Consider the following 18,706-nt stretch of genomic DNA (forward strand, 5'->3'; position numbering starts at 1 on the left):
GTTTCCACGCTGTGAGATTCGCGGTGATGAATAAAAATAGCATTGAATTGGAGAATCCTACTCCCCAGTTAAGAAGTTTCAGGGGCAGCTTGCATTTTTCCGGTGAAAGCCTCCAATTCGCTCTAAAAAGTCTCCTCCCCTCTCCTTAAAGGCCCCAAGGCCTCAGTTGCTTTATCTGGCCCATGGGGGTGACTACGAGGACTGCTGCAGCCCGGGCGGGCGGGCGCCGGGTGGAAGTCGGCGCAGCGGACTCCGCCGGGAGGCGCTCGGCCCGCTCCATGCGGCGCAGGCGTGGATATCTGGTAAGTGAGCCGGCGGCACAACGCGCTCGGGTGGCCGGTTAGCTCAGTTGGTTAGAGCGTGGTGCTAATAACGCCAAGGTCGCGGGTTCGATCCCCGTACGGGCCACAGAGGACAACTTTTTTCTTTTTTTCATTTCTCCGGCTTATGGGTTTGTTTCCCAGCTGCCTTGAAAAATAGGCTTCTTGAGTACCCTGGGCCGCGTGCAAACAGAAGGAATCGCGGAGTCACTCTGGACTTGGGTCGGAAGTCGGGGCGGGGTGCGGAGGGAGGGCAGGGTAACCCAAGTCCCCGCGCGCTGGGGGCGTGCTGCCTCTTTAGGGCCTATTTTAGGGTGCTCTCCGATGTCACTGCGGGTTGCTCCCCAATGCAGAGTTTCTGAGAGCCCTCGGGGGGACCTCAGTTTTCAGTTTTCTGGCGTTTCTTAGAGTTGAAAATCCAGCCTTGGAATTCATTCATTCCACACTTTTTTTTTTTTTTTGAGATGGAACGCTTCGCGAATTTGCGTGTCATCTTTGCTCAGGGGCCCTATCTCTGTGTCCTTCAGGTTTTAGTGTATGTGCTGCCAAAGCGAAGGCCATTCCACACGTGTTTATGCAGCGCCTACTGCATGCGTCTTAGTCTAGCTGGGGAACCCGGAAGGAGATCTGCATCCCGGCAGGCGTGGAGACAAGGACCGGCCCCATGACTGCCCAGTCTATAGTGAGGAGTTAGGGTTAGAAAGTAGATAGGGTAGCAGGCCGGGGGGAACGAGAACCAGGCAGAACTTTCAGGACGTGAGAAAAGCCCTTTCAGGCCTAACTAATTAGTGTTCTAAGCCTGGCCACCATACTTGTCCTTGAACAGGTCTCAGTAATAATGAGACCTGTTTAGTTTAAATACATTTTATTTTTAGACATTAAAGACGCTTGTTCCTTGGAAGAAAAGCTGTGACAAACCTAGAGAGCATATTAAAAAGCAGAGACATCACTTTGCCGACAAAGGTCTGTCTAGTCGTCTGTGGTTTATCCAGTAGTCATACAGGGATGTGTGAGTTGAAACTTCATAGAAGGCTGAGCACCAAAGAATCAATGCTTTTGAATTGTGGTACTAGGGAAGACTTGAGATTCCCTTGGACAGCCAGGAGATCAAACCAGTCAATCCTAAAGGAAATCAACCCTGAATATTCACTGGAAGGACTGATGCTAAAGCTGAAGCTCTAATACTTTGGCCTCCTGATACAAAGAGCTGACTCATTGGAAAAGACCCTGATGCTGGGAAAGACTGAGGGCAAGAGAAGGGGACGACAGATGAAATGGTTGGATGGCATCAATGGACATGAGCTTGAGCAAACTCCGGGAGATGGTGAAGGACAGGAAAGTCTGTCATGCTGCAGTTCATGGGGTCGCAAAGAGTTGGACACGACTTAGTGACTGAACAACAACAATTTTTAGACAACCTACATGACATGTGTTTTTCCCCCTCAAAAACCATACCTCCACTCCACAGGGAAGGAGAGGGTGAGACAAACTGAGACAGTAGCATTGAAACATATGTATTACCATTTGTAAGACAGAGAGCCAGTGGGAATTTGCTGTACGGGGTCGGGAGCTGAACCCAAGTGCTCTGTGACAACCTAGAGGAGTGGGATTGGGTGGGAGGTGGGAGGGAGCTTCAAGAGGGAGGGGACATACGTGTGACCTGTGACTGATTCATGCTGATGTATGACAGACCCCAACACAACACTGTAAAGCAGTTTTCCTCTGATTAAAAATAAACAAAATTTTTAAAATTAAAGAAAAAAAAAAACAAAAAACCTCTGCTCCTGTCTGAGCTACCAGAGAAGCCCTAAATCAATAAGAAAATAAACAAAAAGCTCAGAATGACATCAGTCCCAGTTGTCTAAGTCCTGGTGTTGTGTGGATGAAAAGCAGCAAGCAGCCAGTTTTGAGGATAGGTGATTCAAATTCACAGCCAAGTCTGTTCACATTTTTCCATTTCTAAACCATCCTTAAGGAAAATAATGTATGGGATCACACCATCCTCACAGAAGTCCAGGAGAGCAACCATGCCGTCTGAATCCATGTTTACACTAATAAAGAACCAATAGTTTTTAAAACTAGTAAGGATGTGCTTGATTTGTTCCGCAGCCCCTCTCATAAAAGGTTTTAGTCTTTCTGGTCTCTTCTTCAAGTTACCCTTTGATTGACTTCATGTAATCTTTCATGTGTTTCTTGTGAAACCATGCAACCCACATTGGGACTTGAGCTCACGGTCTTTTAACTGAGATCACACACCTGGTCTCAGGACTTAATGAAGCTCAGGTTTTGATGGCTCATCGCAGGAACAATTCAGTGAGAGACAAAGTGATAGGTAAGAAGTGGATTTATTTAGAGAGAAACACTCCACAGACACAGCGTGGGCCATCTCGGAAGGCCAGAGCGGCTTCAGGGTATGGGGCTGTCACTTTTTATTGGGGTGGGTAATTTCATATGCTAATGAGTGCCTGTGGGTGTGCCACTTAGCTTGCTGATACGTTACAATGAGCATATACGGGGGCTCAAGGTCTAGTGGAAGTCTGGTCACCATCTTGGACCCCGCTGGCTGTAACCATTTATATTGTATCCTATGGCCATGCCATTCTTTTAAAGGTTGTGCCCCGCCCCCTTTCTCTCCTGTTTCACTTGTAGGCTTCTTCTGTGATTTCCTGCAAGTGATGGTTCATGACAATATCAATGTCAGTGATTGCTGTGCTTTCAGCACCTTCATCCTTGGGGTCTTCAGTGGAGAAATTTCCACCAGTGAATGAGTCATCAGTGTTACCCTCTGTCCTACTGGCCATATTCCCTTCCACCTCCAGACACAATCCGTCCACGACAGTACGTCTGCAACCTCCCAGATGTGGGGGATGTCAGAGCACATCTCATCGTGGCTGATGAGGTCCTCGGAGATGACTATGAGGGTGACTGGAGGGAGCCCACAGCAGCGCTAGCTTAGTAGGAAGCTAGAGCCCAGAGCAAACACAGTGCAGCCTAAAGTGGGGGTGAGCAGGAGGAAAAGCTCAGTAATAACAACCTGAAGGGCACAAGAGAACAAGTTGTTATCCGGCAAGAGAAGTGACAGTACCAAAGATAGTGAATCCGTTATAAAGACTCCCAGTTCTGTTTCAAAGATAAAGATTAGCCTGAAGCACTTTCTTGAGCTATTTTACAGAATTTAAACTCCCTCCACCAGATCTACTGGAACCTAAAGTCCCGTGATGTTGACCTTTTCTGACCCTCCTGATTTCAATCGACATCTTTGCCCCAATTCTATGCTGAATTCTCCTCTGCTCAAGCCCCTTCACAAACATGTATATACAACCCAAGCCCCTTCCCCAGTTTTGCTGTTTGAACTGACACCACTTTAGGAAAGAGCCCTGGTGTTCTCCTTACTTCCTTCAGTTTGTGAAGTGGCTGTGTTTTGGGTCCATGCTCACCTAGAGGCGAACCCAACTTTTGGGTGACAGAAGCATCTGGAGATCTTTTGCTACATTTTGTTTTTTGTTTTTCAGAGAGATCTCAGACTTCACATTTTCTGTTAACTTTTTATTTTGTATTGGGATGTAGCCAGTTAACAATGTTGTGATAGTTTCAGGTGAACAATGACGCGACTCAGCCATTCATATACAAGCATCCATTCTCCCCCAAACTCCCCTCCCACCCAGGCTGCCACGTAATATTGACTAGAGTTCCGTGTGCTACACAATAGGTGCTTGTTGGTGATCCATTTTAAACAGAGCAGTGTGTACATGTCCATCCCAAACTCCCTAACTATGCCTTTCTCAGCAATAAATTCATTTTCTAAGTCTGTGAGTCTCTATTTTGAGTTCATTTGTATCATTTCTTTATAAATTCCACATATAAGAGATATCATGTGACATTTCTCCTTCTCTGTCTGACTTCGCTCAGTATGATACTCTCTAGGTCCATCCATGTTTCTGCAAAGGGCATTATTCATTCTTTTTAAGGGCTGAGTAATATCCCATTGTGTATATGTACCACATTTTCTTTCTTTTTTTTTTTTTTAGCACTGACTAAATATCTTTTTAATAGTTATATACACAAATATACAACTATGTGAGCTTTAATTGGCCGCTCTCTTCTTTTTTCTCTTCTTCACTGGCTTTTTACTTGCTGCTTTTACTTGTGTTGCACTGATGGTCTGTGTTCTTATTTTCTTTGGATTCTTATCTGGTTCTAAAATGATCATTTCTTCTTCTTCACTGTCCGAGAGCACTATAGGGGCATCTTGGCTTCCAATATTAGAGACTTCTACACCTGGGTCCATTTTTACACCATCAAGAATGACAGCTTCATCACTGCCACCTTTATCCTCGTCTTCCTTCTCAGAGTCTTCAAGATGAACCCAGGAGTTTTCTATTCCCTCTCCAATTTGGGCGGTTCCAGGAGTCCACAGCATAGGTTTAGAAACAACTTCTGAAGGAGGTTCAGCTTCAGAAATGATTTCTTCTGCTTTCTCTTCTACATCGGAGGTATAAGTAGGGGCCTTTTCCATTTTAAATGCTGTAATCCTTTGATTTGCCATAGACTCTGCAAAGCCAAACTTTCCACCTTCTTTCCTAACTTTCTGGTCGTTCTCCAAAGCTTTTTGTATTAGCTCTGTAATTTCCACTACTTTCACACCAGCTATTTTACTACATCTCAAAACTTGATCTTTTAGCAGCATTATCCCACCACTGGGCTGGATGGTACAAATCTCTCGATGCTTATTCATGGCAATCACCAGCAAGCCATCCATTACACGTTCTTCTCGTTCACTGGGATCCACCAATAAACATGTTCCTTGCTGGAAGAAGGCAAAACTGACACAAATGGGCATGTGATGGATGCTCAATGGTACAGGATCACGTTCTTCAAGTGTATACAATGTGACTTCATCTCCTTGGACAGAGATATCAGGCCTTTGGAAGTGACATAAGGCTACAATTGCAGCAATGCTGGCAGCATCGATAATATTTCCATCATGATTTAATAAATGCAGGTCCACGCGTATTTGCCAAACCTTTTCACCAGCAACAACACAGATTCAGTGTCTATACACTTCGAGTTTCCTAGACATCTTTGCAAGAGGCGATTCAACTTCACCAAGAGATCTGACTGCCTGCCAGGTTCAAAAGCTGGGGCAGCCATCTGAGAGAGTTCAAGGTTAAAAAAAAGAATACCTTCTGTTGCCCTATTGAGTTTTGGAGAAACAAGTTCACAGGAAACCTGTCCAAGAACTCTTGTTTTCCCAAGCTCCACAATGCAGCACCCATAATCTGTTCCAAATGAAATCTTGATGTTCCTATAATCATAGGTTTGCTGCCATCCAGCCACTTTTTCTCTTCAATGGCTCGGAGCAGAAAGCGGTGCTTGCAGTTTGATAGCAGCGTCTCCTTCATGCCGTCGAATCAGGAGACCAACAAGTACTGGAATCCGCGGGGAAAACAGAACTCGAACCTCTTCACGCGCGCCCAGCTTGCACCGCAGCGCCCCACATTTGCTTTATGCATGCCTCTGTCGATGGACATTTAGGTTGCTTCCAAGTCTTGGCTATTGTAAAAAGTGCTGCATTGAACATTGGGGTGCAGGAATCTTTCCAGACCATGTTTTTTTCTGTATATGTGCCCAGGAGTGGGACTGTAGGGTCATATGATAGCTCTGGGCTTCCCGGGTGGCTCAGTGGGTAAAAAACCTGTCTGTGATGCAGGAGATGCTGGAGATATGGGTTCGATCCATTGGTAAGGAAGATCCCCTGGAGGAGGGCACGACAACCCGCTTCAGTATCCTCGCCTGGAGAATCCCATGGACAGAGGAGCCTGGAGGGCTACAGTCCATAGGTTGCAAAGAGTTGGACACTACTGAAGCGACGGATCACAGCACATGGTAGATCTATTTTTAGGGTTTAGCCACCACTGGTGGCTCAGTGGTAAAAGGAACCCCCTGTCAATGCAGGCAACCCACTCCAGTATTCTTGCCTGGGAAATTCCACGGACAGGGAAGCCTGGCAGGCTAGAGTCCATGAGGTCGCAAAAGAGTTGGACACGACTTATTGACTAAAAAACAATACTGTTCTCCATAGTGGCTGTACCAATTTACATTCCTCCCCACAGTGTGGGAGAATCCCCTTCTCTCCACACCCTCTCCAGCATTTATTGTTTATGGATTTTTTGATGATAGCCATTGTGGCTGGTTAGACTTCACATTTCTTCTTCTTAGTTCTGCAGTATGTGGCGAGAGGGCAGCTGGATGAATTTCTCACTCATAGTCCAAGTCAGGCATTTTTAGACTTTTTAAAAATATTTGTTATTTATTTGGCTGCCCTGGGTCTTAGCTGAGGCAGCGGAAACTTCCATCTTCATTGCGGCATGCAGGTCTTTAGTTGTGGCATGTGAGCTCTTAGTTGCAGCATGTGGGATCTAATTTCCCCACCAGGGATTGAACTGGGGCCCCCTGCATGAGGAGTATGGAGGTTTAGCCACTGGACTGCCAGGGAAGTTCCCAGGAGTTTTTAGTTTAGCGAAGGCTTTTAAGGGTGGATGCCATCTTACGTCAAGGTTCAATCATGTTTGAGAAAATCCCAGAAGAGAACATCTACTAGATCATTCATTCATTCTTTTCTCAAATATGCCTTAAGCTCTGATTTAAGTGAGTAACAGCTCAGGTCCACAACTACAGGCTTCTCGCCTTTGGCAGCTGCTCATTGTGTACTAAAAGTGTGATGGAGGGCTTCCCTGGGGGCTCAGTGGTAAAGAATCCACCTGTCAATGCAGGACGCAAGGGTTCAACTTCTGATCTGGGAAGATTCCACATGCCATTGGGCAGCTAAGCCCGTGCACCAACCACGACTGCTGAGCCTGTGCTCTAGAGCCTGGGAAGCAAAACTACTGAAGCCTTTGTGCGACGAGAGAAGCCATCGCAACCACACCGCACACTGCAACCAGAGTAGCCCCCCGCCCCGCTCCCTGCAGCTAGAGACAGCCTGCATGCATCAGTGAAGATGCAGCACAGCCAAAAATTAAATAAACAAATAGATAAAGTTATTTTTTTTTTAAAAGTGCGATGGGACTGTTATTATTATGAACAGTTAGTTAGAAGGAACGCCTGGGGCTCCTGACCCCTAGAATAGGCACCTGTACTCAGATTGCATTTCACACTGAAGTCAAGCAGGACCCTGTGGGCTCCTAGGCATGGAAGCCTTTATTATTTTATTATATTAATTTATTTTTGGCTGTGCTGGGCCTACGTTGCTGCGCAGGCTCTTCTCTAGCTGTGAAGAGCGGAGGCCACTCTGGGTGTGGGCTTCCCTTGGCGGTGGTTTCTCTCGTTGCAGAGCACAGGCTCTAGGGCAAGCGGGCTTCAGTAGTTGTGGCTCCCGGGTTCTAGAGCACAGGCTCAGTAGTTTTTGGTGCATGGGTTTAGTTGCTCCACAGCATGTGGGATCTTCCTGGATCAGTGATCGAACCCATGTCTCCTGCATTGGCAGATGATTCTTTACCACTGGGTCACCAGGGAAGACCCCGGAAGCCTTTCTGTCCCCCATGTCTTGTTTGTAGGCAAGACTCCAGCCTCCATGACCTTCCCTGAGTCCCAAGGACAAATTCCAACAGTTGCTAATCGAGGGAGGAACAGCTAAGAAAGGGCCTGAGGCAAGAATGAAAGCCGCAGAGGAGCACCATGATTAGGAGACTGACCACTTGAGACTCCTGGAGTACCGGCCCTGTACACACTCTAGTCTTGTCAGCAACCCCACCCTGGGGCTAAAGCTATAAAATGCCTCATCAAGTCCTCCCAGGGGAGGACACACTATATTGAGAGACACAAGGCCGCTGCGTCCCCCTTTGCCTGGCAAAGCGATAAAGCTATTCTTTTCTACTTCACCCAAAGCTCTGTCTCCGAGATGTGGTTCAGTACCAGTGCAGAGAGGCTGCGCTTTCAGCATCGACACCCTGGGTGTAGATGACAGGCACCTTCTTAGATGCAGAGACCTTGCAGAGGAGGAGCCAGCCTAAGTTGCTGCCCTCCAAGCCCATAACTTTCCCTAAACAAGGTTTGAAAGAATCCAGAATTCACCTCTATGGCATAAAAATTATTTTTGAACAGAAGCCGTTTTAGCTCCTGAAAAGTCTCTTCCGCCTAAAGTAGAGCCTTCCAAAAGAATTCGGTTGTCCTAAATCCTCTTCCTTGGCAACAACCAGGCAAGGCTGACTTTCATCACTGGACAGGAGAAGCCGCCATCACCCCTAAGCAGGCATTGTCAGGAAACTATCTTACCTTCCACCTACTCTAGGTAAGGGCCTATTTATCTTTCCTATGTTGTTTGTTTTCCCATAAGTGCTGTCTCCACCATCCCTTCCCCTGTTAAGATAATGTATAAGCCCCACATTCTAACTGCCACATTTTTCTGTGAATTTCATTGGTACATTGATAAAAATACATTATATTAAAATTTGCCTGTTCTTTTTTGTGTGTTTAGGTGTGTATTTTGGCCATGCAGCATGGTTTGCTGACCAGAGATTGAATCCAGAATTCCACAGTGAAAACACCAGATCCTAGCCACTATGTCACCAGGGAACACCCTAATATTTGTCTTTTCTCTTGTTAATCTGTCTTTTGTCAGCTTAATTCACAAGCCCCCAGAGACTGAACATAAGAGGATAGAGGGAAAGTTCTTCCTCCCTGACAGGCTCAAAAAAGATAAATAGTATACTATGTTTTAGATGAGGGGACAGTTCTTTCTTAGATGTCAGAGAGGACCTGTCTGACATTTGAGGATGAAAGGATGAGAAAGTCTTTCATTCAAAAGTTTTTTTTTTAAATGAAAGAAGAAAAGGATTAAGAAATTGGAACAAATTCCACAAATTTGATCTCTCTTTTGGCCAATCCTTAGTGAGGCTACTAATGAATTAAGTTAGACACTGCAGAGAGCGTAGTGAATGCAAGATGATATGATGATGAGATGATGGTGATGATGATGCTGAATGATGATCGTGGTGGTCCAGTTGAGAGAAGAATTATCAGAAAGATTACTGGAAACTTCTCTGGTATAAATAAGCCTGGCCCCCAGCTTCCCCAACCATGAGCATCACGGATTTACCATATTATGCTGCAAACGCTAGTTTCCTCACTTCCAGCCTAGACTGTATGTGGATGGCAGGGATGATGACTCACCCAACAAGCGCTTAGTCAGTATTTCTTGACCTACGGCCCTATGCCCCCCTTAGTGCTTGTGGCTATAAGACACTGGGAACCAGGAGGGTAGAGGAGGGGAGACTGGGAAAGGAAGAAGAGGGGGTGATTGACGTCTGAAAAGGGGTGGGGAGGTTCCTCTGCTCATTCATTCATTCATTCATATTCATGCATCTATCATTCATTCCCTGAGCGTGAACCAGCAGGCACTGGTGAGTGAAGCGATGCCCTCGAGGTGCGCCCCCTCTGGGTGAGCGGGCAGGAGGACTGGGCTGACAGGGAGACAATTTCAGGATTGGGGACCACACGTGATAAAATGCACACTTTGAACTCCCTCTCAGTTCAGTTCAGTTCAGTCCCTCAGTCATGTCCGACTCTTTGCGACTCCGTGGACAGCAGCACACCAGGCTTCCCTGTCCATCACCAACTCCCAGAGCTTGCTCAAACTCATGTCCTTTGGGTCAGGGATGCCATCCAACCATCTCATCTTTTGTCATCCCCTTCTCCTCCTGCCTTCAATCTTTCCCAGAATCAGGGTCTTTTCCAGTGAGTCAGTTCTTCACATCAGGTAGCCAAAGTATTAAAGTTTCAGCTTCAGCATCAGTTCTTCTAATGAATATTCTGGTCTGATCTCCTTTAGGACAGACTGGTTCGATCTCCTTGCAGTCCAAGGGACTCTTAAGAGTCTTCTCCAACACCACAATTCAAAAGCATCAATTCTTCAGTGCTCAGCTTTCTTTATGGTCTAACTCTCACATCCATACATGACTACTGGAAAAACCATAGCTTTGACTAGATGGACCTTTGTTTTTTTTTTTTTTTTTTTTATCAATAAAATATTTTTAATGCCTACAATTTCTTTTATACATAATTGCAAAACTTTTATCTGTAAATGCAAAAGTAGATTCTCTTGCAGGTCAACAGCACCAGAAAACAAGCTATGCTGGGTAAACGTTTCTTTAAACTTGATTTGTCCATTATGTAAAAGACATGGATTTAATAACTTCAAAGAAATCTATATCCCACTCTTAATCATACACTAACACCTGAATATTTATGTCATCACATCCACTCACAAAATAAATAGTAGTCTAATATATTCAGCACATTGAAAATAAAACAACCAGTCTCTCTCTATATATTTATTCTCTTTCCAAACATGTTTTGGTCTCCTGTTATACCTCAGAAATGTACTAATAGCTGCTTTTAAATTATAAAATACAAAACAGTAATTTATTTCTTGGAGAAGATCTTGGGGATTACATTAAAAAAATGAAATTTGGAGTTCCCATAGACTTTCTTGATAACAGTCTTTGAACCTTCTCATGGCACACATGTAAGGCTGCCTGTGACATGTGGTACCCTGGCCTCCAAATGGACATAACTGCATTTGTAGTTTAGAGAAAATACAAAGACAAGTTCTGAAAGTAGCTTTTAAAGAAAAAGTGCCCCCTGCTTTAATATAGCAACATCTAAAGCAAGTGGGACTGTGCAATCAGAGCTCTATTGAGTTTTATGAAAACTACTTTCCCTTCACATCGTGTTTGAGAATGCTGCATCCATGATCATGTAACATTATTACAATAGTGAAATAACATTACTACATTCATGACTTAACATTACCCAATAAAAGGCACATCTTCAAATATTAATAAAATCTGAAAATCAAAACAGAGGATACATTAAAAATCAAGCACTTAATTTGTAAACCTTGATAAAATAACAGCCTATTCCAGTTCCTTTAAAGATTTGTGAGCTGTTTAAGAGTGGTCAGGAGTTGCAGAACAAAGTGGAAGACAGGATTTGGAACAAGGCTAAGATTAAAAGATTCAGGACCTTTTTTTTTTTCTTCATGAGCTACATACAGAAGTGCTCTTTTATAATGTTGATGCTGAAGAAAACTGAAATCAACATCTGTATCATAGCAGAATGCAACCAGAGTGATTACACGTAAGGACTTTTCCTACCAAGTTCTGTAATTTTAGCTAGCACAATGGTGCCCTTCTGTACAAGTAACTGCACAATGTCATTGAGTAAAGTGCTAGTAAGCTTTAAGCCACCAGAAATCTTTCAGCTATGACAAGCACTTGATTGTAATTACATAGTTCAGTCTGAATATTAAAATATATGTATATATATATTCAAGCAAACTTGTGAAGGGGAAAAAAAATCACATAAGGGACAGCAAAGGAAATAATGTTCCAAACCTGTTTTATTACATGGGATATCACACTACTCTGGAATCAGTAAAAGTCTTTAAGATAGGTGAGAGGCAGTCTATAGGCTATTCTGCCACCAGTGTTTTAACAGTTATATGTGATCATTAATAGTGGTTATCTAGAACACTCCATTGTAGAGAAAAAGCAAGCTCTATAGATAAAAAAAAATACACAAAAACGACTTTCAGATCTTTTGAAGAGTAAATCTTCTTGTAGGATAACGTCTCCTACTTCCTGATCCCCACTGACGGATGGCTTAGGACAGCCACAAGGTTTATTGTAGAATTTTCTACAAGCTTATGTCTCATTGTCCCCAGTCCTCCACTCAGAGTCAGGGACACATGCTCTCCGGCATCATCACACCTCATTTTCTATTGCTGACCTTCCTTGAGACTTGGCTTCTCTCCAGCCGGAACCTAGGTCAGCCTGATTGTAATTGCTTGGACTTGAGGCTTAAGAGATATAACAAGTCTATAGATACGACTTGAAGAAAGGTAAGAATGAAGACGTTCCACAGCCTAGTAAGCACGGTAACAGGGAACATCCTCTCCTACCTGGGAAAAAATCTCTTCACAGTGCATAGTTTGAAATAAAAGTGCAATATGGGCAAAAAGAGAAAGTGGTGGCCTTGATACACATGAATTTAGTTTTTGGTTTTTTACCATTAATTGCTAAAGAATTTAAGATAAAAATATAGTCATTGACACAAAAAGGTAAAGGGCACCTTGAATTTCAAAATATCCTTACAGTGGGGAGTGGAATGAGGCGGAGGGGAGCCTCACATGTCACTTCCTTACGTTTGAAACTATTACTCTTCCAAATCTAATGTTTGAATAAAATAAGTGTTTTTTCTTCAATATAAAAATGAAACTTTTAGATAAAAGTCAAACAGCACAGTGACCTTGTCTGTTTTACACCAACAAAAAAGTAAATCTGAAAGTAAAATCTGGAAGAGAATATTCTTAAACAAAAATGGCATAACTTGTCTTTTAACTTGGAAAATTCTGTTAATTGCCTAATCACCTAAATTAGTGAATAAGAATGCTCAGCATCCAATCCATGAATAATGCAGAATACAATTTATTCTACTTTTTACTTCAAAGTCACAGAAATGACATCCATATAATTATAACACCTACTCTACATTTTCAAGTTCTCAATCCAAACACAGAGATTAGGACTGGTCACTTTATTGCTGGCAGCATTCCTGGAAGGGCCAGGTTCCTCATCAAAAGACAAATTTAATTGGGAGCCAGGCAGCGCCATACTCACGCATCAGCAGAATTATGGAAGTAAAGGAGCAATCCTTTCTTTTCCTTTTTAGAGTAGCAAAGGAATACAAGATTGGCTGAATTGTTGAGTGGCCCCACATAAGAGTGCATAGCTCATGAGGATCAAGGCTGGCTCCTGTGAATAGTTAGCTTCGTAAGAGCACTCACTGGGCGTTATGTCATCTGCATTACGATTTCACCCTGCAAAGTATGTGAAAATACTTTATGCTCTAACGACAGCCTGAAGATAGATGATAGTATGCATTCCTTCTCCTTGAGTACCCAACTAGAATTCTAAAATGATAAGGGGCTTCTTCAGTCTGAAGGCAGGACTTCTTTGCAGCAGTCTTCAGAAGTTCACAAAAATAAAAGCAGCAGCTAACGCTTCTTCAGCTTCTTGGCCTTTCGACGTCTCATTTCTTCTTCTTCACGTCTCATTTCCTCTAAATCTTCTTGCATACCTAATCTTAAACTCTTCGCTTCTTCTTTCTGCTGCTCCTTCCAACTACTCTCCATGTAACGTAAGGCATAATCGCTTTCATCTTTGTATTTCTTTCGGTCATAGCCAAAGATTTCTCGAATGTGCTTGGATATTTCTTCCTGAGGTTCTCCTTCATCTTCAATAAAGTCTTCCATTTCAGAGTCATATTCTTCATCATCATCTTCCTCCTCTTCATATTCTCGCTGCCTTTTGTAACCACTAGGAAAGGGAAGCCTTTGAGGACCATGGGCAGATCTGTAGCCAGATAAGGATGGCTTCATTCCATTCATCTGTCCATTGCTGGGCCGGCTGATTATATTCTTGGAAGAAATTGTTTCTGAGACAACAGTGCATTTGGGCTTCAGAGGGGGACCTGAGGTATTAACAGTTCGCCCAGGTCCCAAGCTGCTCACTGGTCTACCAGGGCCTGAACTGCTGACAGGTCGTCCAGCTGGAGCTGGGCCACTGATCGACCGGCCAGGGCCACTGACCAATCGCCCAGGGGGGCCTGAGCCACTCACTAGTCGTCGAAGTTCATGTGGACTGCTTACAGGCCGCCCAGGGCCCCCAGAGCTGCCCATGGGTCGCCCAGAACCACCGGAGCCACTGACAGGTCGCCCAGGGCCACCTGAGCTGCTTGCAGGTCGACCAAGGCCACTTGTACCACTGACTGTCCGTCCTGGGGGACTGAAGTCACTGGCTGGCTTCCTGTTCCCACTGACTGATCGCCCGGGTCCTGAGTTGGAGCTGCCATTCTGGCGCTTGGGCACGGGGCCAGGACTAACCGTGGGCCGGGCAGTCCCTGTGCTAGGCCGCCCAGGGGCTGGGCTGGAGCTGCTGCCTGGTGGCCGGACACCCAGACTCTTGGCCTTATTGTGTGGGGTGGCCATGGGCCCAGGCCTGGAATGGCTAGGATGGGGAGGAGATTTTTTGGCTTTGTGCTCGGGAGCAGATTTCTGAGGCCCTTTAGCAGAAGTCTTTGGGACACTTGGTGAATAGGTGCTGGGGTGGGGCTTTCCAGCCCCATTGAAAACAGGTCTATCACGGCCCTCATGAAGCGAGGGTTGGGAGCAACTGCCAGGGGCTACTTTGGTCCTCTCCCCCGGCACGGATTTGGACAAAGACAAATGCAAGCGCTTTTCATCAGCTGTGCTGGGTCTGGGTCTCTTCTCAGGATGAGGAAGGACAGTACCCTTGGAAGCAGGATGCATGTCTCCAGAGCCTCTGCTAAGCTTTGTGCCCACACTTTCTTTCTGAGAGGGTACTCTTCTGGTTGGCGGTGGTCTTGCATCTGTCTCAGGTGTCTTTTTCCTCCGCTTTCGTTCAAGGAATTCCCGCTCCCTAAGTTCTTCTGCAGTCAAGGGCCGCTCTTCTGTCTTCTTCACTACCTTTATCTCCACCGGCTCGTACTGCTTTTTCTCAGCCAGCCTGAGTAGATCACTGAAGTTCATGACTGGTGGGGCACTCTTAAGGGGGACCTTTGGTTTGCTTTCAACTTTGGGAGGTTCTTGCTCTTCCTCGTACTCCTGCTCTGACTCTGCTTGATTGTATTCTAAGAATTCATCCTCTTCTTCCACCTCGTACTCTTGGTCTGCTCCTTGGCGAGCGTGACTTTGCATTGCCTGCCTCTTCTTTGACTTTTCCTCAACAGGAATCCCATTGTAACCGTGGAAATTATCCTTTGTCCTCTTGGCCATAGCTCTTGCCTTCTTGTCATGTTTCAGCTCAATTTGCTTTTTGACTAGTTCTTCTTTTCTCCTCTTCTCTTCTAAGGCTTTTCGTCTGAGCTCCTCTTCTTTCCTTCTGAGAAAAGCCTGGACAGCTGCTGACTGGACACCCTTAACTTTTGGGTCTTTTTTGGGAGGTCCCACTGCCAAACTGTATCTTTTCGGCACGTTGTTGACACCCTGTGCTTTGGAAGCTATCAGGAGAATTTCCCTAAAGTCCATTCTGGTCGAGGAGGAGGACTGGGCCAGCCTCTCGGAGAGGAGGGAAAGCGCGCCTTACCGAGGCGACCAGCAACAGCCTAATCTAGATGGACCTTTGTTGGCAAAATAACGTCTCTGTTTTTTAATATGCTGTCTGGGTTAGTCATAGCTTTTTTTCCAAGGAGCAAGTGTCTTTTACTTTCATGGCTGCAGTCACCATCTGCAGTGATTTTGGAGGCCCTCCCCCCCCAAAAAAATAAAGTCTGTCACTGTTTCCATTGTTTCCCCATCTATTTGCCATGAAATGATGGGACCGGATGCCATGATCTTAGTTTTCTAAATGTTGAGTTTTAAGCCAACTTTTTCACTCTCCTCTTTCACTTTCATCAAGAGGCTCTTCAGTTCCTCTTACCTTTCTGCCATAAGGGTGGTGTCATCTGCGTATCTGAGGTTATTGGTGTCTTGATTCCAGCTTGTGCTTCATCCAGCCCAGCATTTCACGTGATGTACTCTGCATATAAGATAAATAAGCAGGGTGACAATATACAGCCTTGATGTACTCCTTTCCCAATCTGGAACCAGTCTGTTCCATGTCTGGTTCTAACTGTTGCTTCTTGACCTGAATACAGATTTCTCAGAAGGCAGGTGAGGTGGTCTGGTATTCCCATCTCTTGAACAAATTTTTCAGTTTGTTGTGACCCACACAGTCAAAGGCTTTGGTGTAGTCAATAAAGCAGAAATAGATGTTTTTCTGGAACTCTCTTGCTTTTTCAATGATCCAATGGATGTTGGCAATTTGATCTTTGCCTCCTCTGCCTTCTGTAAATCCAGTTTGAACATCTGGAAGTTCATGGTTCACATACTGTCGAAGCCTGGCTTGAAGAATTTTGAGCATTACTTTGCTAGTGTGTGACATGAGTGCAATTGTGCAGTAGTTTGAACATTCTTTGGCATTGCCTTTCTTTGAGATTGGAATGAAAACAGACCTTTCCCAGTCCTGTGGCCACTGCTGAGTTTTCCAAATTTGCTGACATATTCAGTGCAGCACTTTCACAGCAACATCTTTTAGGATTTGAAATAGCTCAACTGGAATTCTATCACCTCCACTAGCTTTGCTTGTAGTAATGCTTCCTAAAGCCCGCTTGACTTCACATTCCAGGATGTCTGGCTCTAGGTAAGTGATCACACCATTGTGGTTATCTGGGTCATGAAAATATTTTTTGTATAGTTCTTCTGTGTATTCTTGCCGCCTCTTTTTAATATCTTCTGCTTCTGTTAGGTCCATACCATTTCTGTCTTTTATTGTGCCCATCTTTGCATGAAATGTTCCCTTGGTATCTCTAATTTTCTTGAAGAGATCTCTAGTCTTTCCCATTCTGTTGTTTTCCTCTATTTCTTTGCATTGATCACTGAGGAAGACTTTATCTCTCCTTTCTTCTTTGGAACTCTGCATTCACATGGGTATATCTTTTCCTTTCTTCTTTGCATTTAGCTCTGATTTTCTCAGCTATTTGTAAAGACTCCTCAACCACTTTGCTTTTTGCATTTCTTTTTCTCTGATTCTTAGAATGTCGATGTTCACTCTTGCCATCTCCTGTTTGACCACTTCCAATCTGCCTTCATTCATGGACCTAACATTCCAGATTCCTATGCAAGATTGTTCTTACAGCATCTGACTTTACTTCCATCACCAGTCACATCCACAACTGGGTGTTGTTTTCACTTTGGCGCCATCTCTTCATTCTTTCTGGAATTATTTCTCCACTCTTCTCCAGTAGCATATTGGGCATCTACCAACCTGGGAGTTCATCTTTCAGTGTCCTATCTTTTTGCTTTTTCATACTGTTCATGGGGCTCTCAAGGCAAGAATAATGAAGCGGTTTGCCAATGCCTTCTCCAGTGGACCACATTTTGTCAAACTCACCACCATGACCCGTCCATCTTGGGTGGCCCTATAACGCATGGCTTATAGTTTCATTGAGTTAAACAAGGCTGTGGTCCATGTGATTGGTTTGATTAGTTTTCTGTGATTGTGGTTTTCATTTTATCTGTCCTCTGAGGGATAAGGATAAGAGGCTTATGGAAGCTTCTGATGGGAGAGATTGACTGTGGGGGAAACTGGGTCTTGTTCTATTTGGCAGAGCCATGCTCAGTAAATCTTCAATTTTCTGTTGATGGGCGGGGCTGTGTTCCCTCCCTGTTGTTCGACTGAGACCAAACTATGGCAGAAGTAATGAAGATAATGGTGGTGATGGTGGTGGTTTAGTTGCTAAGTCTTGTCTGACTCTTGTGACCCCATGGACTGTAGCCCGCAAAGCTCCTCTATCCACGGGATTCTCCAGGCAAGAATACTGGGGTGGATTGCCATTTCCTTTTCCAGGGGCTCTTCCTGACCCAGGGATTGAACCCGGGTCTCCTGCATTGCAGGCAGATTCTTTACCAACTTAGTTAGGAGGGAAGCCCTGACGAAGATAATGGCAACCCCCTTCAAAAGGTCTCATGTGCACACAGCTGCAGCCAGTGCCCCTGACCCTGCAGCAGGCCACCGCTGACCCGCGCCTGCCTCTGCGGGAGACTCATGGACACTCACAGGAAAGTCTGAGTCAGTCTCTTGTGGGGTCACTGTTCCTTCCTCCTGGGTCCTGGTGTAAAGAACATTTTGTTTGTGCCCTCCAAGAGTCTATTTCCCCATTCCTGTGTAAATTCTGTAACCAAATCCCACTGCCCTCCAAAGTCAAATTCCCCTGGGGGTTCTCAGTCCCTTTGCCAGATCCCCAGGTTGGGAGATCTGTTTTAGGTGCTAGAACTGTCTTAACAGCGTGAGAATTTATTTGGTGTAACTGTTCTGCAGTTTGTGGGTCATCTGCTCTGCGACTCTATGATGGGGTTAACCTCCAACCTCCTCCAAGAGGGCTTATGCCGCACCCAGGCCTGCTGCACCCAGAGCCCCTGCCCCTGCCGCAGGCCACTGCTGACCCATGCCTCCGCAGGTCCAGACAGGGTCTTCAGGTGACGCTGAGAGCGTTTGGACAATATGACGTTAGGCCAGGAGCTCTAGAACCTCGAAGACTTTTTGCTGGACACCTCTTGCTTGGGGTGATAGGTGAAACATGAACAAGTCCTGGCAATGAGGCAATGTGGCTGGGTAGCTTCCTCGGGGTGGGGAAGGGGCGGGAGGGCGGGGCCAACTGAGGCCCCGCCCACTGGCCGGCTCTGTCAGGTGCGGTCGCCTTCCGCCTTCCGAGGTGTCTTGGCCTGAGGGGCACTCGTAGCTGGCTCCTGTCCCAGGTGACGCACA

At 45.2% G+C, this 18,706-nt stretch overlaps 1 protein-coding gene, 1 non-coding gene and 2 pseudogenes across 2 annotated transcripts; 1 reads left to right on the forward strand and 3 right to left on the reverse strand.

The window, feature by feature from the left end:
- Nucleotides 1-192: 192 nt before the first annotated feature.
- On the reverse strand, nucleotides 193-3,577 carry LOC133068062 (translationally-controlled tumor protein-like; annotated as a pseudogene).
- On the forward strand, nucleotides 335-408 carry TRNAI-AAU (transfer RNA isoleucine (anticodon AAU)). The gene has a single exon. It is a non-coding gene; the product is annotated as a tRNA-Ile (tRNA).
- A 774-nt stretch (nucleotides 3,578-4,351) lies between the features above and the next one.
- On the reverse strand, nucleotides 4,352-5,722 carry LOC133068517 (exosome complex component RRP45-like; annotated as a pseudogene).
- A 4,590-nt stretch (nucleotides 5,723-10,312) lies between these two features.
- On the reverse strand, nucleotides 10,313-18,496 carry LOC133068253 (protein SPT2 homolog). Its single transcript, XM_061159455.1, has one exon. The coding sequence runs from the start codon at nucleotides 15,427-15,429 to the stop codon at nucleotides 13,378-13,380; it is 2,052 nt and encodes a 683-aa protein (XP_061015438.1). The 5' UTR covers nucleotides 15,430-18,496; the 3' UTR covers nucleotides 10,313-13,377.
- Nucleotides 18,497-18,706: the final 210 nt, after the last annotated feature.

Source organism: Dama dama, chromosome 13 (genome assembly GCF_033118175.1).
Source record: "Dama dama isolate Ldn47 chromosome 13, ASM3311817v1, whole genome shotgun sequence".
Classification (NCBI taxonomy): Eukaryota; Metazoa; Chordata; class Mammalia; order Artiodactyla; family Cervidae; genus Dama; species Dama dama.

What these genes read in the sequence shown, in the direction of transcription:
- LOC133068253 (XM_061159455.1), bottom strand. Translation starts at nt 15,429, where the DNA reads ATGGACTTTAGGGAAATTCTCCTGATAGCTTCCAAAGCACAGGGTGTC.